General features: G+C 39.9%; 2 protein-coding genes across 2 annotated transcripts in view; one reads left to right on the top strand and one right to left on the bottom strand.

Annotated features, from left to right (window-relative positions):
* Window positions 1–171, top strand: part of LOC129111543 (regucalcin-like) — a 14,912-nt gene extending 14,741 nt beyond the window's left edge. Inside the window, 1 exon segment of the mRNA XM_054623526.1 lies at window positions 1–171. This exon segment is cut by the window's left edge and continues 147 nt beyond it. The gene's annotated coding sequence lies outside the window, so the exon portion shown is untranslated.
* A 2,851-nt stretch (window positions 172–3,022) lies between these two features.
* The window catches only part of fmnl2b (formin-like 2b), a 24,167-nt gene continuing 2,189 nt past the window's right edge, over window positions 3,023–25,000 (bottom strand). Inside the window, 28 exon segments of the mRNA XM_054623518.1 lie at window positions 3,023–3,164; window positions 3,298–3,421; window positions 4,729–4,824; window positions 5,040–5,141; window positions 5,589–5,749; window positions 5,834–5,963; window positions 6,575–6,655; window positions 7,228–7,296; window positions 8,006–8,240; window positions 8,954–9,156; window positions 9,557–9,681; window positions 16,576–16,596; window positions 16,849–17,006; window positions 17,008–17,032; window positions 17,252–17,373; window positions 17,650–17,870; window positions 18,057–18,158; window positions 18,581–18,730; window positions 18,810–18,920; window positions 19,357–19,431; window positions 19,598–19,691; window positions 20,131–20,207; window positions 20,319–20,445; window positions 20,521–20,664; window positions 20,805–20,888; window positions 23,076–23,152; window positions 23,894–23,974; window positions 24,609–24,692. Of these exon segments, the coding sequence (XP_054479493.1) occupies window positions 3,076–3,164; window positions 3,298–3,421; window positions 4,729–4,824; window positions 5,040–5,141; window positions 5,589–5,749; window positions 5,834–5,963; window positions 6,575–6,655; window positions 7,228–7,296; window positions 8,006–8,240; window positions 8,954–9,156; window positions 9,557–9,681; window positions 16,576–16,596; window positions 16,849–17,006; window positions 17,008–17,032; window positions 17,252–17,373; window positions 17,650–17,870; window positions 18,057–18,158; window positions 18,581–18,730; window positions 18,810–18,920; window positions 19,357–19,431; window positions 19,598–19,691; window positions 20,131–20,207; window positions 20,319–20,445; window positions 20,521–20,664; window positions 20,805–20,888; window positions 23,076–23,152; window positions 23,894–23,974; window positions 24,609–24,692 (3,168 nt within the window). The 3' untranslated portion in view covers window positions 3,023–3,075.

Here is a 25,000-nt window from a genome sequence, read left to right as displayed (position 1 = left end):
TGATTTTCACAAAGTGTTTGAAGCCGTTTTTAACTGCAAATAAATAAATGATGAAGAGACGACGAATCAGAAACAAGGAAACCATGAGAGCCAATCAGAGTCAATGTATTATTGCATACTCCCAAATGTACCTTTGTTTAATTGGTTAAAATAAAAGAAACTGGAAAGACATTTGACTTGTTGGTGTTGATTAAAGGCCAAATCTACTGAATGTATTTAAACCCAACCAACAAAACTAAAATGATACAAAACAAATAAAAGTGATAAAAACAGTTAAGTCCACTTTATCTTTATCGTCCAATATCACAAATCCTGACTTGAAACAAAAACAAAACGTCTCCACTGTATTTCTTTTGTGCATTTCTGTGAAGAAAAACAGGTGATGCAGCTTTTCTCTGGCAAAGTTCTTCCCTTTAGAAAACATGTTAAATGTGGATTTATGTTCCACGTGGAGAGAATTACCAAATATCTATATCTAACTTTACTTTGTTCAACTCTGAGAGAAGAGAGAAGAGTTTATTATTCATATAATTATGTTCATGTTTATTATTCATATAATTATGTTCATGTTTATTATTCATATAATTATGTTCATGTTTATTATTCATATAATTATGTTCATGTTTATTGTTCATATAATTATGTTCATGTTTATTATTCATGTAATTATGTTCATGTTTATTATTCATATAATTATGTTCATGTTTATTATTCATATAATTATGTTCATGTTTATTATTCATGTAATTATGTTCATGTTTATTATTCATATAATTATGTTCATGTTTATTATTCATTTTAATTATGTTCATGTTTATTATTCATATAATTATGTTCATGTTTATTATTCATTTAATTATGTTCATGTTTATTATTCATGTTTATGTTCATGTTTATTGTTCATATAATTATGTTCATGTTTATTATTCATTTTAATTATGTTCATGTTTATTATTCATATAATTATGTTCATGTTTATTATTCATTTTAATTATGTTCATGTTTATTGTTCATATAATTATGTTCATGTTTATTATTCATGTAATTATGTTCATGTTTATTATTCATATAATTATGTTCATGTTTATTGTTCATATACTTATGTTTGTTTATTATTCATATAATTATGTTCATGTTTATTATTCATATAATTATGTTCATGTTTATTATTCATATTAATTATGTTCATGTTTATTATTCATATAATCATGTTCATGTTTATTATTCATATAATTATGTTCATGTTTATTATTCATATACTTATGTTTGTTTATTATTCATATAATTATGTTTGTTTATTATTCATATAATTATGTTCATGTTTATTATTCATGTAATTATGTTCATGTTTATTACTCATATAATCATGTTCATGTTTATTATTCATTTTAATTATGTTCATGTTTATTATTCATATAATTATGTTCATGTTTATTATTCATATAATTATGTTCATGTTTATTGTTCATATAATTATGTTCATGTTTATTATTCATGTAATTATGTTCATGTTTATTATTCATATTAATTATGTTCATGTTTATTATTCATATTAATTATGGTCATGTTTATTATTCATGTAATTATGTTCATGTTTATTATTCATTTTAATTATGTTCATGTTTATTGTTATATATATATATATATATATATATATATATATATATTAATGTTGTTCATATAAATAATGGTTATATTAACCTCCGTAGTTGTGTTCATGGACACACTGAAGTATGAAACGTTTCTCTGTACAAACGGACAGACTTCCTTTAGTCACGGTGCGTTTACTGAAACCAGTGCAGAATCACCAACAACCAACAAACACAGAACCATCAACGCTACACAGCTTCTAGAAAACATCTGTACACGTAGAAAACTTTGTGCTCTTTTTCTCTGGAAATGATGTTTTAAGGTCTTTAATGAAAGGGGGGGAGACGGGGGACAGAAGGGGGACAGAAGGGGGGTAAGGAGTTGATGCTGGACCAGACACACTGTCTTCAGTTTGAGACTGGACCCTTTAAAGACAACTAGAGACTCCAGAAGACAGAACAGCTAGAGGACATCTCCACAGGTGTGTCCTCATTTAGTGTCTCTCTCCAAGTCTATCAGAGTTTGTCTTTGTTGATCCAGATGGGTCCATCGGGTCCAGACCTGTCCAGGTCTCCGGTTGAGGCTGGACACTCCACAGGGACACCAGGACACCTTGAAGGAAAACCCTGCAGGTCCGTCCATATAAGTACTGGCTGAGATTGTTCTGTTGGTCCAGCTCTGTCCAGATGTTTCCAAGTAGGTGTGTCCATCTTTTTACAGGTGTGTCTCTTTATGTCCTTCCAGGTGAGTCCTGAACTTCCAGGTGAGTTCTGAACTTCCAGTCAGGTGAGTCCTGAACTGATCCTCACCAGCAGAATGAGCTCCCTTTCACGGCTTAACTAAGCAAGACTCAGAGGGAAAGCAGTGAAAGGAAGGAACCGGTTCAGGAAGGTGATGGGGAGAGAACCAGAGTCCCAGAGAACCAAAGAACCATAGTTTAGCACTTGTGTTTGTGGACGCTTCTCTCACTGCTGCTCGTTATGCAAGTTCAGGAAAGAAAACACAAGCTCTTATGAAAGGAGCCAAACTGTGAGAATCCCTGTCTCTGGTAAGGCCAGTAAATCCAGTAGAACACAATGAAGGGAAAGGAGCAGAACCCTGTACAAGATCCAGTTTAAGACACAGATTAAATTACCGAGAACCACCACAGAACCAAAGACCTGCTGCCCCAGAACCAGGACTCTGGCTCTGGTGTCCAGACTTTAAGTTGCCAAATATTTGAATGGAGTTTGGTTGGACAGCAGTCAGGACAACAGACAGGTCAGAGGTCAGCTGGTGTCTGTGCTCCAACTGACCAATAAAACAACGTACAAAACATGATGTCCTCAGGGAACATCGGTCAGATATTCTCAAAGTGCTAATTGGTCCCCTTGATTAGAAGTGGGCGTGGCCATCTGAAGAAGACATGACAACATCCTCAAACATGCTGACATAAACTCTTGCTATGATGTAATGTCTCTCTCTCTCTGTGATGTCATGGTTCCCTCAGTAGTGCTCCTCAGAGTGGGCGGGGTCACAGAAGAAGCGAGAGCTGCGTTTGGCTGATCGGGCCGTGAAGGGGACGGCCTTCAGAGCTGCAGGTGAGACAAAACAAAGCAGCCAATCAGACGACAGAGAGAGACCAGGTATAACTCTGACTGTTCACCTGTGAAGAGTGTTTCTAAGTGTGTTCACATGTGGTGACATCACCTGAACTGATGTGTTTACCTGTGATGATGTCCTCTATCGCTCCATCCTTCCCCTCGTAAACATGGCGACTGTCCTTTCCTTGTCGTCGTCGGAGCTCTGTGAGCAGCTCCTGCTGCGGCCGCTTCCCCCTGTGGGAGGGAGACTGGGGGGGAGGAGGGGGAGACGGATCAGACCTCTGGAGCAGTGGTTCTCAAACGGGGGTACGTGTACCCCTGGGGGTACGTGAGATTTTTAAAAAATATATTTAAAATTAGCATCCATTCAAAAATCCTTTAAAATTTGTTATTTAATAAATATTCAATAAAATATAAGTGTAAGTTCATAAACTGAATTCAAGACACTGATGGCAGAGCGCTGTGTATTACATCTTTTTTTCAACCAAAAATGCTTTGCGCTGGTTAGGGGGTACATGGCTAAAAAAGTATTTCACAGGAGGTACATCACTGAAAACAGGTTGAGAACCAGTTAACCAGTTACCCTCTAGACTCTAGAGGGTAACTGGACCGACCCGAGAGGACCGCAAATCATGGACGCTGACAACAAAGCTAACCCTAGCTAGCACTAGCGTTAGTTGCTAACATAGCATTGGTCATTTTAAGTCTCTGTGTGAGTCTCGTTGTGGGTCTCGTTGTGGGTCTTGTTGTGAGTCTCGTTGTGGGTCTCGTTGAGTCTCGTTGCGAGTCTTGTTGTGGGTCTTGTTGTGGGTCTTGTTGTGAGTCTTGTTGTGGGTCTTGTTGAGTCTCGTTGTGGGTCTTGTTGAGTCTCGTTGTGGGTCTTGTTGTGGGTCTTGTTGAGTCTCGTTGTGAGTCTTGTTGTGGGTCTTGTTGTGGGTCTTGTTGTGGGTCTTGTTGAGTCTTGTTGTGAGTCTTGTTGTGGGTCTTGTTGTGAGTCTTGTTGTGGGTCTTGTTGAGTCTCGTTGTGAGTCTCGTTGTGAGTCTTGTTGTGAGTCTTGTTGTGGGTCTTGTTGTGAGTCTTGTTGTGGGTCTTGTTGTGGGTCTTGTTGTGGGTCTTGTTGTTGAGTCTCGTTGTTCTCGTGTGAGTCTTGTTGTGAGTCTTGTTGTTCTTGTGAGTCTTGTCTTGTCTTGTTGTGGGTCTTGTTGTGAGTCTTGTTGTGGGTCTTGTTGTGGGTCTTGTTGTGGGTCTTGTTGAGTCTCGTTGTGGGTCTCGTTGTGGGTCACGTGGGTCTTGTTGTGGGTCTTGTTGTGGGTCTCGTTGTGGGTCTCGTGGGTCTTGTTGTGGGTCTTGTTGTGGGTCTTGTTGTGGGTCTCGTTGTGGGTCTCGTGGGTCTTGTTGTGGGTCTTGTTGTGGATCTCGTTGTGGGTCTCATTGTGGGTCTCGTTGTGGGTCTCGTTGTCATAAGAAGTTGTGGGTCATGTGACGTATCAGTGATTGTTTAGATGACTCAGCAGCTGTTCCAGCTGTGTGACAGGTCAAAGGTCACAGTCTCACCTTGGTTTCCTCCTCCTCCTGCTGCTCCTCCTGCTCCAGTTTCTCCAGTAACATTTGTTCCTGACGCCTCCTCTGCTCGTTTTCCTCCTCGGCCAGCTGAACACACACACACACACACACACACACACACACACACACACACACACACACACACAACACACACACACACACACACACACACACACAGAGAAACACACTGAATACACAACAACCTTTTTTGTATTGAGCTGTGTTTGTTTAGGCTCCGCCTTTGCCGTGTCGACTTGCCCCCTGTAAAGGAGGCGGGGCTTAGGAGTGTCAGGTTGACTCACCCTGTATGCTTTAATGAAACGGACGAAGATGGGGAAGAAAACAGACGGTGGCATCGTCTTGGAGCTCTCTCCGAAGAACTTCACCACGTCTTCAAAAGCATCCTGAAGAGAATCCAAACAAAATCAATACGTCAGATTTTACACTGCAGATTATTATTTATTGATTACTAATTAAGAACAGCTGGTATTTCAGTTTGTTAGGTGACATTAACAGGAGTTACGTCTTTCTGCTGCTCTGTGATTGGACGACCAACAGTGATGTCATCGGCATCAAAGATGTTGCATTATTGTTTATTGTTTTGTTTGTACATCATATTTGATCACTGTATCTATGTTTTCTTGATACACATGACGTACGTGTGTGTGTGTGTGTGTGTGTGTGTGTGTGTGTGTGTGTGTGTGTGTGTGTGTGTGTGTGTGTGTGTGTGTGTGTGTGTGTGTGTGTGTGTGTCTCTGTCTCTGTGTGTCTCTGTGTCTCTGTGTGTGTGTGTGTGTGTGTGTGTGTGTGTGTGTGTGTGTGTGTGTGTGTGTGTGTGTGTCTTGTCCCACCTCAGCTATGCGTGCGTCCTCCAGTAGTTTGCTGAGTCGGGACTCGTGGCGGCTGATGAAGTCTTTGAGGATGGCGTTGTGTGAAACACTGAACTCTCTCCAGGTGAGCTCCATGCCGCGCTGCAGCTCCTTCACATCACACAGCACGTTCTCCAGACTCACTGCAGGAGAGACACACAGGTGAGGACAGACAGGAGGGGACAGACAGTCTGTCTTGCAGCGCTGTGATTGGCTGACGGACTCACCTGCAGCAGCCTTGTCCACATAGTGAAGCTCGTTGTAGAACAAACTCTTGGCCGGATATTTCTCTCTCACCACGTTGGCGATGTAATGAAGCAGCGTCTGTTTACGGTCGGTCGACTTCGTCTCCAGCAGCTGAAACACAAAACAGGATTTATTACAAATATACACCTCACATATTGTTCTTATATATAAACCTCACATATTGTTCTTTTATATAAACCTCACATATTGTTCTTATATATAAACCTCACATATTGTTCTTATATATAAACCTCACATATTGTTCTTTTATATAAACCTCACATATTGTTCTTATATATAAACCTCACATATTGTTCTTTTATATAAACCTCACATATTGTTCTTATATATAAACCTCACATATTGTTCTTTTATATAAACCTCACATATTGTTCTTATATATAAACCTCACATATTGTTCTTTTATATAAACCTCACATATTGTTCTTATATATAAACCTCACATATTGTTCTTTTATATAAACCTCACATATTGTTCTTATATATAAACCTCACATATTGTTCTTTTATATAAACCTCACATATTGTTCTTATATAAAAACCTCACATATTGTTCTTTTATATAAACCTCATAAATTAAAGCAAATCTTCATTAAAATGAAGATGCTGCTATGTTTGATCACTGTATCTATGTTTTCTTGATACACATGACGTGCGTGCGTGCGTGCGTGCGTGCGTGCGTGCGTGCGTGTGTTAGTTACCAGGTCTAAACTCTGTAGTTTGAATCCGTACACAGCTCCTCTCTTGCTGCTGTTCATGTAGTTCCCCAGAGCCAAGATGATCTACAGAACAGAAGCAGGTAAAATGTAACGCTCCGTTCTCCTGTTATATACATTTAAATACATGAATAAAGGTATAAACATTAATATACATTTATAACCGTTTATAAACATTAATATACATTAATATACATTTATAAACATTAATATACATTTATATACATTTGCAAACCTTTATACACATTGATATACATTTATAAACGTTAATGTACATTTATAAACGTTAATGTACATTTATAAACGTTAATATACATTTATATACATTAATATACATTTATAAACGTTAATATACATAAACACATTTTAATATACATGTATCAATGCTTATAAACATTAATATACATTTATTAACATTTATCATTTATATACATATCAAATTCCAGATCAAACTCCTCTTTATGTCACATTAATCTGCAGTGGTGATTGGGTATTATGTCACGGCTGTGAACCAATCAGATCTCTTGATTTGAGCTACCAGTTTTATAAAGAAGATTATAGAAAAATACTGTATTCATAAGTCAAGGAGATAAAATACATTGAGTGTGTATTTGTAGTGTACATAAACACAGACTGACCTCCAGGATCTTCTTGAGCTTCTGTGAGGACTTTATAGAAACCGAAGCAGCGATCATGGCGTGAAGTTGCTGAGAGGAAACACAAAGAAGTGAAACAGGTCACATGTGATTTATGAGAGAGCTTCTTCTTCTTCTCTTATGTTTAAAAAAGAATCTCATGTTTATATTCCAACAAAAACCTTCAGTTTCTGTTAGTACTCGTTATGACTGAATATTCTGTATACCGTTTATTTTTCTAGCTGTCCGTCTCTAGCTGTCCGTCTCTAGCTGTCCGTCTCTACTGTCCGTCTCTACCTGTCCATCTCTACCTGTCAGTCTCTACCTGTCCGTCTCTACCTGTCTGAATCTACCTGTCAGTCTCTACCTATCCGTCTCTCCCTGTCCATCTCTCCCTGTCCATCTCTACCTGTCAGTCTCCAGCTGTCCGTCTCTACTGTCAGTCTCTACCTGTCAGTCTCTACCTATCCGTCTCTCCCTGTCCATCTCTCCCTGTCCATCTCTACCTGTCAGTCTCCAGCTGTCCGTCTCTACTGTCAGTCTCTACCTGTCCGTCTCTACTGTCAGTCTCTACCTGTCCGTCTCTACTGTCAGTCTCTACCTGTCCGTCTCTACTGTCAGTCTCTACCTGTCCATCTCTACCTATCTGAATCTACCTGTCCATCTCTACCTGTCCATCTCTACCTGTCCATCTCTACCTGTCAGTCTCTACCTGTCTGAATCTACCTGTGTGACTCTACTTGTCTGTCTCTACCTGTCTGTCTCTACCTGTCTGTCTTACCGGAGTTAACATCTGGACGTTGTCGGTGAAGTTGCCCATGAAGGTCATGATGGACATGCGCTGGTTGAGTCGTTCGATGCGACTGAACTGCATCATGAATCGGTCCTCGTCGCTCAGAGCCTCCAGAGGTTTTCTGTCCCTCTCGTATTGCCGTAGAAGCTTCACCTCGGCCTCAGTCGGCAGGAAACGCATCAGACACTCCACGAAGTCGACCCGAACTGTCCGGAGGTCAAACCTGCAGAAACACAAAGTAAACTGTTGAGTTACATTGAATCCAAACTGAAATACAGACCTTCCAGTGTACTAATACTGCTGTTTAGACTTTACAGGTAGCCAATCAGAACACACCTGTGTAATCGACTCAGACAGGTGTGTTCTGTGTCAAACGACAGAGCAGAATCAGCCCTGGAGTACCGATCTGATGGTCATGTTCCGTGAAAACTAAAAGTAAACTTTGACATTTGTCACATCAGTCGGTAGTCACATGATTCCGAAGTCAGTCTAGTTAAAGTCAAACGTGAACATTAAACTTAACTAAGTGGTTTTGTTGCCTAAACCGAACTTCCTGTAAGACAGAAGTTTACTTTAAAGAGAACCTTCAGGAAAGAAACTGACACCAAGTCACAGTTTGAAGCTAAACTGAGTTCCTGGTGAGAGCATGTGTTGTTGTGATGGTTGAGGTGGTCAAGCTTCTCTTACTGGTTTTGGTAGAGTTGGTTTAGTAGTGTTACTGGTATTGGTAGAGTTGGTATTACTGGTATTGGTAGAGTTGGTTTAGTAGTGTTACTGGTATTGGTAGAGTTGGTGTTACTTCTGTTACTGGTATTGGTACAGTTGGTGTTATCTGTAAACTCTTTCCTACTCATGTTACTGGTTAAGCTTGGCTTGTGGTATAGTTAACGGTATTTTCGGTAGTAACACCTGTGTTATGGTTACTGGTGGACTTACGTGTGGATGGCGCGACAGATGACCTCTGGTCCCTGGCCGGCCTTCCTTAGAGTGATGGCCAGGTTTTTGGACCTGTTGGCCTCCAGCAGAGAAACTTTGGACGGAGCTTTCTGAGGAAGTTTCTGTCTGGACAGAGTCAAGTCCACTGCTGGACCCTGAGCCTTCGTCTTAAACAGCTCCTCAAACTCCTCCACATTCAGGTCCTGAGAGAGAGAGACAGTTGCAGAGAGACAGTCAGGAAGCCTCTTTTTCAGAATCCTTTTGGCACTGATTAAAGCCTTGCAGGTTTTATCTCAGGCTCTACAACAACCTCAGCAATAAGGCAGTCTGTTTGTTGCCGGTCAGCTGAAACTCTGAGCAGACCTTTATTAAATATTATATAACTTTATTTATCAGGGAGGTCTCATTGAGATTAAGACCTTGTTTGTCCACAACTCACTTTCTGCAGCTTGAAGCTTCTTGTTGACGACAACTAAAGACGCTGACGTTTTGATCACCTTTCAGCAGCTGCTCTCTTCTCTCATCTGGAGTTTAGTGTTTTTATTAATAATATATATTATTTTACCTTAATAACTGAATACTTGAATGTGATTGTTGTATTACCTGCAGGATGGCCTCATCGTCGATGTCGTTGAAGACGGTCCCGTTGATCTGACTTGGCTTCAGGGCGACCCAGTTCAACACCGGCATCCTAAACTTGGTCTGGATCGGCTTCTTTATCTTCACCGCTGCACAGCACAGAGACAGACAGGTGAGCACAGAGACAGACAGGTGAGCCGGGAGACAGGATGTCCACTCCAGGTCAGATTTACTTTGAGAAGGATGAAAAGTGTGTTTGGACTGAATGTGAAGCTTCACTTTGGTCTTAAAGTAGCATCTGAACAGACGTCAGCTGACTGAAGATCAGAACCTTTAAACCTTTAGACTGAATCTCCTTTAACTTAACCCTAAATCTAAAATCAGGTCTTTGTTTTGACTTTAAATGTCTGAAATGGGCTTCAACCTGAACGCAAATTACAGATGTCAACAAATGAGATTCAACATCTGCCGTTAATAAGAGACAAACCAGCCAATAGTTGGCTGTGCTGGAGACTGAGGGGCGGGGCTTAGTGACAGGGATAGTATTTTCTCGTTTTCAGCTGGTGAGGGATGGAGGATAATGGTGGATAATGGAGGATGGTGGAGGGATGATGGAAGGATGGAGGAGAATGGTGGATAATGGAGGATGGTGGATAATGGAGGATGGTGGATAATGGAGGATGGAAGGATGATGGAGGATGATGGAAGGATGGTGGATGATGGAGGATAATGGAGGATGGTGGAGGGATGATGGAAGGATGGTGAAGGATGATGGAAGGATGGTGGATGGTGGAGGGATGATGGAAGGATGGTGGATGGTGGAGGGATGATGGAAGAATGGGGATGATGAAGGATAATGGAGGATGGTAGAGGGATGATGGAAGGATGGGGGATGATGAAAGGATGATGGAGGATGGAGGAGGGATGATGGAAGGATGATGGAGGATGATGGAAGGATGGAGGATAATGGAGGATGGTGGAGGGATGATGGAAGGATGGTGAAGGATGATGGTGGATGGTGGAGGGATGATGGAAGAATGGGGGATGATGAAGGATAATGGAGGATGGTAGAGGGATGATGGAAGGATGGGGGATGATGAAAGGATGGTGGAGGATGGGGGAGGGATGATGGAAGGATGGTGGATGATGGAGGATAATGGAGGATGGTGGAGGGATGATGGAAGGATGGTGAAGGATGATGGAAGGATGGTGGATGATGGAAGGATGGGGGATGATGAAAGGATGGTGGAGGATGGGGGAGGGATGATGGAGGATAATGGAGGATGGTAGAGGGATGATGGAAGGATGGGGGATGATGGAAGGATGGTGGATGATGGAGGATAATGGAGGATGGTGGAGGGATGATGGAAGGATGGTGAAGGATGATGGAAGGATGGTGGATGGTGGAGGGATGATGGAAGGATGGGGGATGGTGGAGGGATGATGGAAGGATGGGGGATGGTGGAAGGATGATGGAAGGATGGGGATGATGAAAGGATGATGGAGGATAGGGAGGGATGATGGAAGGATGTTGGATGATGAAGGATAATGGTGGATCATGGAGGATGGTGGAGATAAATGACTTAAACTAAGAGGATGATGGAGGATGATGGAGATAAATGACTTAAACTAAGAGGATGATGGAGGATGATGGAGCTAAATGACTTAAACTAAGAGGATGATGGAGGATGATGGAGATAAATGACTGAAACTAAGAGGATGATGGAGGATAATGGAGGATGATGGAGATAAATGACTTAAACTAAGAGGATGATGGAGGATGATGGAGATAAATGACTTAAACTAAGGGGATGATGGAGGATGATGGAGATAAATGACTTAAACTAAGGGGATGATGGAGGATGATGGAGATAAATGACTTAAACTAAGAGGATGATGGAGGATGATGGAGATAAATGACTTAAACTAAGAGGATGATGGAGGATGATGGAGATAAATGACTTAAACTAAGGGGATGATGGAGGATAATGGAGGATGATGGAGATAAATGACTTAAACTAAGAGGATGATGGAGGATAATGGAGGATGATGGAGATAGATGACTTAAACTAAGGGGATGATGGAGGATGATGGAGATAAATGACTTAAACTAAGGGGATGATGGAGGATGATGGAGATAAATGACTTAAACTAAGAGGATGATGGAGGATGATGGAGATAAATGACTTAAACTAAGAGGATGATGGAGATAAATGACTTAAACTGAGGGGATAATGGAGGATGATGGAGATAAATGACTTAAACTAAGAGGATGATGGAGACAAATGACTTAAACTAAGAGGATGATGGAGGATGATGGAGATAAATCACTTAAACTACGGGGATGATGGAGGATGATGGAGATAAATGACTTAAACTAAGGGGATGATGGAGGATGATGGAGATAAATGACTTAAACGAAGGATGATGGAGGATGATGGAGATAAATGACTTAAACTAAGAGGATGATGGAGATAAATGACTTAAACTAAGGGGATAATGGAGGATGATGGAGATAAATGACTTAAACTAAGAGGATGATGGAGGATAATGGAGGATGATGGAGATAAATGACTTAAACTAAGGGGATGATGGAGGATGATGGAGATAAATGACTTAAACTAAGAGGATGATGGAGATAAATGACTTAAACTAAGAGGATGATGGAGATAAATGACTTAAACTAAGGGGATAATGGAGGATGATGGAGATAAATGACTTAAACTAAGAGGATGATGCAGAATAATGGAGGATGATGGAGATAAATGACTTAAACTAAGGGGATGATGGAGGATGATGGAGATAAATGACTTAAACTAAGGGGATGATGGAGGATGATGGAGATAAATGACTTAAACTAAGAGGATGATGGAGGATGATGGAGATAAATGACTTAAACTAAGAGGATGATGGAGGATGATGGGGATAAATGATTTAAACTAAGAGGATGATGGAGGATGATGGAGATAAATGACTTAAACTAAGAGGATGATGGAGGATGATGGAGATAAATGACTTAAACTAAGAGGATGATGGAGGATAATGGAGGATGATGGAGATAAATTACTTAAACTAAGAGGATGATGGAGGATGATGGAGCTAAATGACTTAAACTAAGAGGATGATGGAGGATGATGGAGATAAATGACTGAAACTAAGAGGATGATGGAGGATAATGGAGGATGATGGAGATAAATGACTTAAACTAAGAGGATGATGGAGATAAATGACTTAAACTAAGAGGATGATGGAGGATGATGGAGATAAATGACTTAAACTAAGGGGATGATGGAGGATAATGGAGGATGATGGAGATAAATGACTTAAACTAAGAGGATGATGGAGGATGATGGAGATAAATGACTTAAACTAAGGGGATGATGGAGGATGATGGAGATAAATGACTTAAACTAAGGGGATGATGGAGGATGATGGAGATAAATGACTTAAACTAAGAGGATGATGGAGGATGATGGAGATAAATGACTTAAACTAAGAGGATGATGGAGGATGATGGAGATAAATGACTTAAACTAAGGGGATGATGGAGGATAATGGATGGAGATAAATGACTTAAACTAAGAGGATGATGGAGGATAATGGAGATAGATGACTTAAACTAAGGGGATGATGGAGGATGATGGAGATAAATGACTTAAACTAAGGGGATGATGGAGGATGATGGAGATAAATGACTTAAACTAAGAGGATGATGGAGGATGATGGAGATAAATGACTTAAACTAAGGGGATAATGGAGGATGATGGAGATAAATGACTCAAACTAAGAGGATGATGGAGATAAATGACTTAAACTAAGAGGATGATGGAGGATGATGGAGATAAATCACTTAAACTACGGGGATGATGGAGGATGATGGAGATAAATGACTTAAACTAAGGGGATGATGGAGGATGATGGAGATAAATGACTTAAACTAAGGATGATGGAGGATGATGGAGATAAATGACTTAAACTAAGAGGATGATGGAGATAAATGACTTAAACTAAGGGGATGATGGAGGATGATGGAGATAAATGACTTAAACTAAGAGGATGATGGAGGATGATGGAGATAAATGACTTAAACTAAGAGGATGATGGAGATAAATGACTTAAACTAAGGGGATAATGGAGGATGATGGAGATAAATGACTTAAACTAAGAGGATGATGCAGGATAATGGAGGATGATGGAGATAAATGACTTAAACTAAGGGGATGATGGAGGATGATGGAGATAAATGACTTAAACTAAGGGGATGATGGAGGATGATGGAGATAAATGACTTAAACTAAGAGGATGATGGAGGATGATGGAGATAAATGACTTAAACTAAGAGGATGATGGAGGATGATGGAGATAAATGACTTAAACTAAGATGATGGAGGATGATGGAGATAAATGACTTAAACTAAGAGGATGATGGAGGATGATGGAGATAAATGACTTAAACTAAGAGGATGATGGAGGATAATGGAGGATGATGGAGATAAATGACTTAAACTAAGAGGATGATGGAGGATGATGGAGATAAATGACTTAAACTAAGAGGATGATGGAGGATGATGGAGATAAATGACTTAAACTAAGAGGATGATGGAGGACAATGGAGGATGATGGAGATAAATGACTTAAACTAAGAGGATGATGGAGGATGATGGAGATAAATGACTTAAACTAAGAGGATGATGGAGGATGATGGAGATAAATGACTTAAACTAAGGGGATGATGGAGGATGATGGAGATAAATGACTTAAACTAAGGGGATGATGGAGATAAATGACTTAAACTAAGAGGATGATGGAGATAAATGACTTAAACTAAGGGGATGATGGAGGATAATGGAGGATGATGGAGATAAATGACTTAAACTAAGAGGATGATGGAGATAAATGACTTAAACTAAGGGGATGATGGAGGATGATGGAGATAAATGACTTAAACTAAGAGGATGATGGAGGATGATGGAGATAAATGACTTAAACTAAGAGGATGATGGAGATAAATGACTTAAACTAAGAGGATGATGGAGGATAATGGAGGATGATGGAGATAAATGACTTAAACTAAGAGGATGATGGAGATAAATGACTTAAACTAAGAGGATGATGGAGGATGATGGAGATAAATGACTTAAACTAAGAGGATGATGGAGGATGATGGAGATAAATGACTTAAACTAAGAGGATGATGGAGATAAATGACTTAAACTAAGAGGATGATGGAGGATGATGGAGATAAATGACTTAAACTAAGAGGATGATGGAGATAAATGACTTAAACTAAGGGGATGATGGAGGATGATGGAGATAAATGACTTAAACTAAGAGGATGATGGAGATAAATGACTTAAACTAAGGGGATAATGGAGGATGATGGAGATAAATGACTTAAACTAAGAGGATGATGGAGGATGATGGAGATAAATGACTTAAACTAAGGGGATGATGGAGGATAATGGAGGATGATGGAGATAAATGACTTAAACTAAGAGGATGATGGAGGATAATGGAGGATGATGGAGATAGATGACTTAAACTAAGGGGATGATGGAGGATGATGGAGATAAATGACTTAAACTAAGGGGATGATGGAGGATGATGGAGATAAATGACTTAAATTAAGAGGATGATGGAGGATGATGGAGATAAATGACTTAAACTAAGAGGATGATGGAGATAAATGACTTAAACTAAGAGGATGATGGAGATAAATGACTTAAACTAAGAGGATGATGGAGGATAATGGAGGATGATGGAGATAAATGACTTAAACTAAGGGGATGATGGAGGATGATGGAGATAAATGACTTAAACTAAGAGGATGATGGAGGATGATGGAGATAAATGACTTAAACTAAGAGGATGATGGAGATAAATGACTTAAACTAAGGGGATAATGGAGGATGATGGAGATAAATGACTTAAACTAAGAGGATGATGGAGGATGATGGAGATAAATGACTTAAACTAAGGGGATGATGGAGGATAATGGAGGATGATGGAGATAAATGACTTAAACTAAGAGGATGATGGAGGATAATGGAGGATGATGGAGATAGATGACTTAAACTAAGGGGATGATGGAGGATGATGGAGATAAATGACTTAAACTAAGGGGATGATGGAGGATGATGGAGATAAATGACTTAAACTAAGAGGATGATGGAGGATGATGGAGATAAATGACTTAAACTAAGAGGATGATGGAGATAAATGACTTAAACTAAGAGGATGATGGAGATAAATGACTTAAACTAAGAGGATGATGGAGGATAATGGAGGATGATGGAGATAAATGACTTAAACTAAGGGGATGATGGAGGATGATGGAGATAAATGACTTAAACTAAGAGGATGATGGAGGATGATGGAGATAAATGACTTAAACTAAGAGGATGATGGAGGATGATGGAGATAAATGACTTAAACTACGGGGATGATGGAGGATGATGGAGATAAATGACTTAAACTAAGGGGATGATGGAGGATGATGGAGATAAATGACTTAAACTAAGAGGATGATGGAGATAAATGACTTAAACTAAGAGGATAATGGAGGATGATGGAGATAAATGACTTAAACTAAGAGGATGATGGAGGATAATGGAGATAAATGACTTAAACTAAGAGGATGATGGAGGATGGTGGAGATAAATGACTTAAACTAAGGGGATGATGGAGGATGATGGAGATAAATGAATTAAACTAAGGGGATGATGGAGGATGATGGAGATAAATGACTTAAACTAAGAGGATGATGGAGGATGATGGAGATAAATGACTTAAACTAAGAGGATGATGGAGATAAATCACTTAAACTACAGGGATGATGGAGGATGATGGAGATAAATGACTTAAACTAAGGGGATGATGGAGGATGATGGAGATAAATGACTTAAACTAAGAGGATGATGGAGGATGATGGAGATAAATGACTGAAACTAAGAGGATGATGGAGGATGATGGAGATAAATGACTTAAACTAAGGGGATGATGGAGGATGATGGAGATAAATGACAGATAGTAAGTAAACGTACAGAATAACTTGAGAGGACCCTCTGTCAGCACAACGAGAGAAACAACATGTTAGAGTCATGAATGTTAAACAGTTACCATGACAACTGAGTATCTTGGATTGTGATTGGCTAGAAGGGCTGGATTCACTTTTAGTAACTGGACAGTAAAACCATGTTTCATACATTGTTAATATATAAGTGTATATATATGAGTGTATGAATGCAAACTGAAAGTTCCATCCTTTCCCGTCCAGTCTGTGAATGCATCGCGTTAACCTTCTAGTTCAGTCTCACCTGCAAGTCCAGAGTTAAAGATGACCGTTGGCGACCCACCAGAACCTGGGAGAGGGGGGCCACAGGGGGGAGGTGGGGGCATGGGGACGGAGGAGGAGAGCTCGCTGGTCCGACATGGGGGAGGAGGTGGAGGAGGGGGAGGAGGAGGAGCAGGGGGGAGGTGCAGGGTACGACCCATTGGACACTTAAAGGACAAAGAGAAGAAGAAAGAAAACAGGTAATGTGTAAACGTTTGTTTCTGGTTCGTGTTGTACTAAAAGTTTATCCTTCAGTGATGTCATTTGTGAGTACTTGTAGTATTTGGAAGCATCACTTTTCAGTACTATTTAGTTTCCTGTACTACAGCTGGAATTTTTGATTGAACATCTAAATCCGCTTTGTGATTGGTGGAGCTGAAACTCACCTGTGCCTGGCATTGGTGGCGGAGGAGGTGGAGGGGGCGGGACCGGCATCCCTGGAACTCCGCCCATCCCCGGAACTCCGCCCATCCCTGGTCCCATGCCGTGATAGGCTACAGTCTCAGGACTGTGGAAATCAATACGGTAATCAATCAATTTTTTTTATTTGTGGCTAACATGCTAACATGATCGTCCCATTCACAGCATTAACGATGATGTAATCATGATAATTATGTGTGGGGTTCCTCAGGGTTCTGTTCTTGGTCCTTTTTACTTTCATTTATTAAAGCATACGTCTGAAGAACATAAGTCCAGTATTCAATCTGTTTTTGGTCGCTACCAGCACCTGAGATAAATACAGCAGCTGGTCTCTGACTGTGTAGTAAACAGAGACGTCTCTCACCTGGGGGACAGGTTAGGACAAGGTGGAGGTGAAGGGGAGGCGGAGTCACCCACTCCCCCATCTCCCTCTCCTCTCTGGGGTTGAGGAGCTCCGGGTCCCCCGGCCTGTTGGGCCTCCTGGGCCTGACGCTCCAGACGACTCTGACGCCGGATCGTCTGGTCCTTCTCCCGAACCATCCGCCGCAAGGTGTGCACCTGAGAGTTGGTGCTGGTGTACACTTCCTGCACAGGTGAGGGGGGGTTAGATCAGGAACAGGTGTGTTGTTAAAGGAACAGTCCAATGTTCCTGAAATATTCTCTTTCTGCTTTTTATGTTCAGGTTCAGAAACAGTCTCCCCATCAGCATCATCATGCACAGTTTAGTCTCTATGGTGACCAAGTCTTGGTTTCCGTGGTAACAGCACTGACCCGAACGTGGTCCAGCTCCTTGTTGGTTTGCATCAGCTGTTTCTCCAGTTCAACGATCTTCAGCATCGCCTCGTTCTCCACGTCCAGAAGACGCTCCGACATCTGAGGACACGGAGAAAGAGAGACAGGTAGGGAGTTAGAAGACACCTGTCTGTCTGTTTACATGTCTGTCTCTAAACGTGTCCGTCTGTCTTTCAATGCTTCGTTCTCTGTGACCAGGCAACGCTCTAACGCCTGTCTCTCCACTGTCTGTCTCTCCACCGTCTGTCACTCCACCGATCTGTCTCTCCACTCGTCTGTCTCTCCATCTGTCTGTCTCTCCACCTTTCTGTCTCCCCACTCGTCTGTCTCTCCACTTCTGGTGACTAGTAGTTCTCTTGAATACCTATGTTGAACACACTTATTGTAAGTCGCTTTGGATAAAAGCGTCTGCTACATGACTGTAATGTAATGTAATGTAATGTAATGTACTGTAATGTACTGTAATGTAATGTAATGTCTGTCTCTCCACCTGTCTGTCTTACCGTGCCGATGCTCTCCTCCAGCTCCTCGACTCGTTCCAGAGCAGCCGTTTTGGTCTCGGCGTCCTCCAGCAGCGTCCCGACGTCGAACACGTTATCGAGGTACGCCTGAATCTGAACCTGGAGCCTGTCGCTCTCTGTGTGCTTCAGCCTCTGGTGAGACAGGTAGAGTGACGGGTTAGTCATCAGCCCTCATATGATTGGCTGAAAGCAGAACATGTGACCGTGTTACCTCCAGGTGTTCGTCCAGGTTTAGTTTGGTGAAGTCGTACTGCAGGTGTACTCTGAAGTTCATGTCCTCCACCGAGTGAACCACGATGTTGATGAACTGCATACAGGCCACCTGACAACCGTCACCATGGCAACAACATACACAAGTTCAGATGGAAACCAGTTAGTTACCTGCTGATGTACCCTGATTCAGCTGTGATTCAAGGTGAGCTATGCTCAGGTAATCCTGAAATACCTTAAAGGTAAATCAAAATAGATGTATAATTTAATATTAATGAAATGAATTATTATTGAAGTTGCTGTTTATTTAACATAATATTATGTTTGTTTTAATCTGAATCAGGTTAAATGAAGTGACTGTAAATCATTGTTTTAACTTTAATTCACGTTAAATTAAAGTCAAACAGCAGCTTTAAGTGTTGTTCTTCAGAGGCCTGAATATTAAATACATATTCTACCAGTTTGTGTTGATCGAGCCTTTAATTGATGAGAAGTTGCATTAAAGAGGAATTCATTATTAATGTTCTCGTAACGTAAATCCTTTGTACCAAAAAGTCGATGTTGTCGTCTTCGTTCTTAAAATGTTCCATCAACTTCTCGAAACGCATCGACTCTGAACAGACCTGCAAAAGATCAATAAATGTATCAATCAGTCAATTGATCAGTCAGTCAGTGAATATACTGTGTGTGTGTGTGTGTGTGTGTGTGTGTGTGTGTGTGTGTGTGTGTGTGTGTGTGTGTGTGTGTGTGTGTGTGTGTGTGTGTGTGTGTGTGTGTGTGTGTGATTACAGTTTTGAAGTTGTCGAAGGCTGACAGGATGATCTCGTGTCCTCCTCTCACCAAACACACCGCCGCCAACAACTCCAACACCAGAGCCTTCGTCCTGATGAAGAGTGGTAGAGAGACAGGTGGAGAGACGGGTGGAGAGACAGGTCATCAGATGGTAGAGAGACAGGTGGAGAGACAGGTCATCAGATGGTGGAGAGACAGGTGGAGAGACAGGTCATCAGATGGTAGAGAGACAGGTGGAGAGACAGGTCATCTGATGTGAGACAGACGGGTGGAGAGACAGGTCATCTGATGTGAGACAGACGGGTGGAGAGACAGGTCATCCGATGGTAGACAGCGTTTAATTAGTACTTTGTGAACCTGTAGTACTTTGTGCACCTGTAGTACTCTGTAGTACTCTGTAGTACTCTGGGTACCTGTAGTACTCTGGGTACCTGTAGTACTCTGTAGTACTCTGGGTACCTGTAGTACTCTGTAGTACTCTGGGTACCTGTAGTACTCTGTAGTACTCTGTAGTACTCTGTAGTACAGACCTGGGGTTCCTGTTGTTGAGGCTCAGGGCGATCTCGTTGACGGCGTGAGGATGTGACATCACCATGTTGAATCCGTACTGAGGAAGAGGACGACACACATGAAGGTCAGAACGGCTCAGACAGAAGCAGCAGATGTAGAGTACTTGATGTACTTTGTGTAAATGTATACGTTACGGTGAAAGTATTACCTGGTAATTCATGATGGCTCTCAGACACATGACACAAACATGAACGTCGTCCTTCTTACAGACGAGTCGTGAGTTCTTCAGAGTTTTCCGACTCGGCAGAGTGTTGGAGCGAGTCACCATCGCAGAGCTGAAATCAGACAATCAGAGTTTATCTGCCTTCATAGCTGGTCCCAGGTCAGCTATCGGGTTTCATCTATGCTACCTGATGGAGTGTCGAGCTGCTCTGGGGACAGATGAGGACGGGGAGGGGAGGCTGCAGTCGCCATGGAGATCTTCTATGGACCGACTCCAGGGAGAGTCGATGGACGAGACCTCTCCTCCGGCCTCGGCCTGCTCCCCATCGAACCTGAACGCACAAACACCTGATCCATCAGTGTACATGTCAATCAATACTATTTAAAACATATAATCAAAGGTTCCAACTGTGAGAACCCAAATAAACCTATCAATGTGTAGTGATGGAGGATTTAGTTTGTTCAGACTCACGTGACGGCGTACTGAGCGAAGGACAAATACTCCACCAAAACATCCAGACCTCGATTCTCCTCATTCAGAAACTCTCTGACCCACCTGCAGACAGACAGACAGGGCATCAGACAGACAGACAGGTCATCAGATGGAGAGAGACAGACAGGTCATCAGAGAGAGAGAGAGAGAGAGAGAGAGAGAGAGAGAGAGACAGAGAGACAGAGAGAGAGACAGACAGGTCATCAGAGAGAGAGAGAGAGAGACAGAGAGAGAGAGAGAGACAGAGAGAGAGACAGACAGGGCATCAGAGAAGGACAGACAGGTCATCAGATGGAGAGAGAGAGAGAGAGAGAGAGAGAGAGAGAGAGAGAGAGAGAGAGAGAGAGAGAGAGAGAGAGAGAGAGAGAGAGAGAGAGAGAGAGAGAGAGAGAGAGAGAGAGGTCATATGAGGGAAGGCTTTGTTAAAACCAAACTAAAGAACCGGAGCCATAAACAGTAACGTATATATGTTCTTAATGGGTTATATGTTATATGTTCTAAATGGGTTATATGGTATATGTTATATGTTGTGAATGGGATATATGTTATATGTTCTAAATGGGTTATATGTTATATGTTCTAAATGGGTTATATGTTATATGTTCTAAATGGGTTATATGTTATATGTTCTAAATGGGTTATATGTTATATGTTCTAAATGGTTATATGTTATATGTTCTAAATGGGTTATATGTTATATGTTCTAAATGGGTTATATGTTATATGTTATATGTTCTAAATGGGTTATATGTTCTAAATGGGTTATATGTTATATGTTATATGTTCTAAATGGGTTATATGTTATATGTTCTAAATGGGTTAATGTTATATGTTGTGAATGGGTTATATGTTATATGTTATGTTATATGTTCTAAATGGGTTATATGTTCTAAATGGGTTATATGTTATATGTTCTAAATGGGTTATATGTTATATGTTGTGAATGGGATATATGTTATATGTTCTAAATGGGTTATATGTTATATGTTCTAAATGGGTTATATGTTATATGTTCTAAATGGGTTATATGTTATATGTTCTAAATGGTTATATGTTATATGTTCTAAATGGGTTGTATGTTATATGTTCTAAATGGGTTATATGTTCTAAATGGGTTGTATGTTATATGTTCTAAATGGGTTATATGTTATATGTTGTAAATGGGTTATATGTTATATGTTGTAAATGGGTTAATGTTATATGTTGTGAATGGGTTATATGTTATATGTTATGTTATATGTTCTAAATGGGTTATATGTTATATGTTGTAAATGGGTTAATGTTATATGTTGTGAATGGGTTATATGTTATATGTTACGTTATATGTTCTAAATGGGTTATATGTTATATGTTCTAAATGGGTTATATGTTATATGTTGTGAATGGGTTATATGTTATATGTTGTGAATGGGTATATATGTTATATGTTCTAAATGGGTTATATGTTCTAAATGGGTTATATGTTATATGTTCTAAATGGGTTATATGTTGTAAATGGGTTAATGTTATATGTTGTGAATGGGTTATATGTTATATTGTTATATGTTATGTTATATGTTCTAAATGGGTTATATGTTCTAAATGGGTTATATGTTCTAAATGGGTTATATGTTATATGTTATATGTTCTAAATGGGTTATATGGTATATGTTCTAAATATGTTATATGTTATATGTTCTACATGGGTTATATGTTATATGTTGTGAATGGGTTATATGTTATATGTTCTAAATGGGTTATATGTTCTAAATGGGTTATATGGTATATGTTCTAAATGGGTTATATGTTATATGTTGTGAATGGGTTATATGTTATATGTTCTAAATGGGTTATATGTTACATGGTATATGTTCTAAATGGGTTATATGGTATATGTTCTAAATGGGTTATATGTTATATGTTCTAAATGGGTTATATGTTATATGTTCTAAATGGGTTATATGTTATATGTTCTAAATGGGTTATATGTTATATGTTATATGTTGTGAATGGGTTGTATGTTATATGTTCTAAATGGGTTATATGTTATATGTTCTAAATGGGTTATATGTTATATGTTGTAAATGGGTTATATGTTGTAAATGGGTTCATGTTATATGTTGTGAATGGGTTATATGTTATATGTTATGTTATATGTTCTAAATGGGTTATATGTTATATGTTGTGAATGGGTTATATGTTGTAAATTTCCAGGTGACAGAGTTGCAGAGAGAGAGAGACAGACAGACAGTTGGTAAGACAGACAGGTACCCAATGTGGTTTGTACGAAGAGAAATCTCAAGTTCTCTGAGCATCTGAGTGGACTCCTGGACTCTTCTTCTGAACTTCTGCAGACAGACAGACAGAGAGAAAGACGGGTTAATGACAGACAGACAGGTTAATAATAATAATAATAATAATAATAATAATAATCAATCCTTTATTAGTCCCACAATGGGGAAATTATTTCTCTGCATTTAACCCATCCCGGAGGAGCAGTGGGCTGCAATGAAGCGCCCGGGGAGCAACTTGGGGTTAGGTGTCTCGCTCAAGGACACCTCGGCATGTTGCCGGTAGAGGGGCTTGAACCACCAACCTTGTGGTTACGGGACAAGCGCTCTACCTCATGTGCCACAGCCGCCCCAATGTAAGGCAGACAGACAGGTTAAAGACCGAGAGACATGAGTGACAGATGGGTTAAAAACAGAGCGACAGACAGAGAGACAGAAGGGTTAATGACATACAGATAGACAGACAGACAGACAGACAGATGGGTTAATGACAGACAGGTTAATGACAGAGAGACAGACGGGTTAATGTCAGAAAGACAGAGAGACAGGTAAATGTCAGACAAGCAGACGGGTTAATGACAGAGACACCCTAACCCTATTATAATAATGATGATAATAAATGAATAGATAATAAAAATAATAACTAATAATAATAATACATTTAAAACTGGCAGAAAAACAAACATGTTTTAAAGTGAAACTTGCTGTTTTGTTTTCTAATATTCTGCGATTAGACTGGACTTCCTGCGATGCTGACTGCGGTTGTAAACCATCTACAAACTGCATTTCCCAGCTCACCTTGCGTGTGACGGCCGGGTCGAGGAAGCCCCTCAGTTTCTGGATGTAGGTGTGTGGAGGGTTCTTTACCTGAAACCTCTCCTTCATCAAACACACACACACAACTTGATTGGATGACATCACATGTGAATCATAAATCAACAACACCAGTATAAATTATAATATTTAATATATTATATATAATAGTAATGTAAAATAATAATAATATAGAATAAATAATAATAATATAGAATGAATAATAATATAAAATATATAATAATAATCTAAATATATAAAATATATAATAATAAAATAAAATATAGAATAATAATATAAAATATAGAATAATAATATAAATCTAAATATATAAAATATAGAATAATAATATAAATATGAATATATAAAATATAGAGTAATAATATAAATATAAATATATAAAATATAGAGTAATAATATAAATATAAATATATAAAATATAGAATAATAATATATAATATATAAGACGGTGGTCAGTGTGTAAAGATACAGGAGACATCACAGTTTCTGCTTGTTATTTTAGAGGAAACACATCTATAAGTCATAAACAGCTGTTATGGTATATATATAATGAACTATAACAGCTGTTTATGTTCATACATATAGCATCTGTTTTGATTAAGAGTCGCTGACCTCCACAAAACAAAGTCCTGGTTCTAGGAACATATTCAAACTCATGAACTTTATTAACACCACCCACCTGATCACAGATCAGCTCCCACTTCTTATCGTTGTCATAGGAACGCAGCAGACGCACCTTGTCAGGAGGAAGGTTCATCGAATTCTGAAACACAGGATTTAAGTTTCAAACAATTTGGCCAAAAAATTCACTTTAAAAATCAAGCACTATTTAATCCGCTTAAATCCAGCCCCCTTTCCAAAACCCCTACAACCTCCAAAACCTCCAAAACCCCTACAACCTCCAAAACCCCTACAACCTCCAAAACCCCTACAACCTCCAAAACCCCCACAACCTCCAAATCCCCAAAAACCTCCAAAGCCCCTACAACCTCCAAAACCCCTACAACCTCCAAACCCCCCAAAACCCCTACAACCCCCACAACCTCCAAATCCCCAAAAACCTCCAAAGCC

The sequence above is a fragment of the Anoplopoma fimbria genome, chromosome 22 (genome assembly GCF_027596085.1).
Source record: "Anoplopoma fimbria isolate UVic2021 breed Golden Eagle Sablefish chromosome 22, Afim_UVic_2022, whole genome shotgun sequence".
NCBI lineage: Eukaryota > Metazoa > Chordata > Actinopteri > Perciformes > Anoplopomatidae > Anoplopoma > Anoplopoma fimbria.
This window is presented reverse-complemented; position numbering and strand designations above follow the sequence as displayed.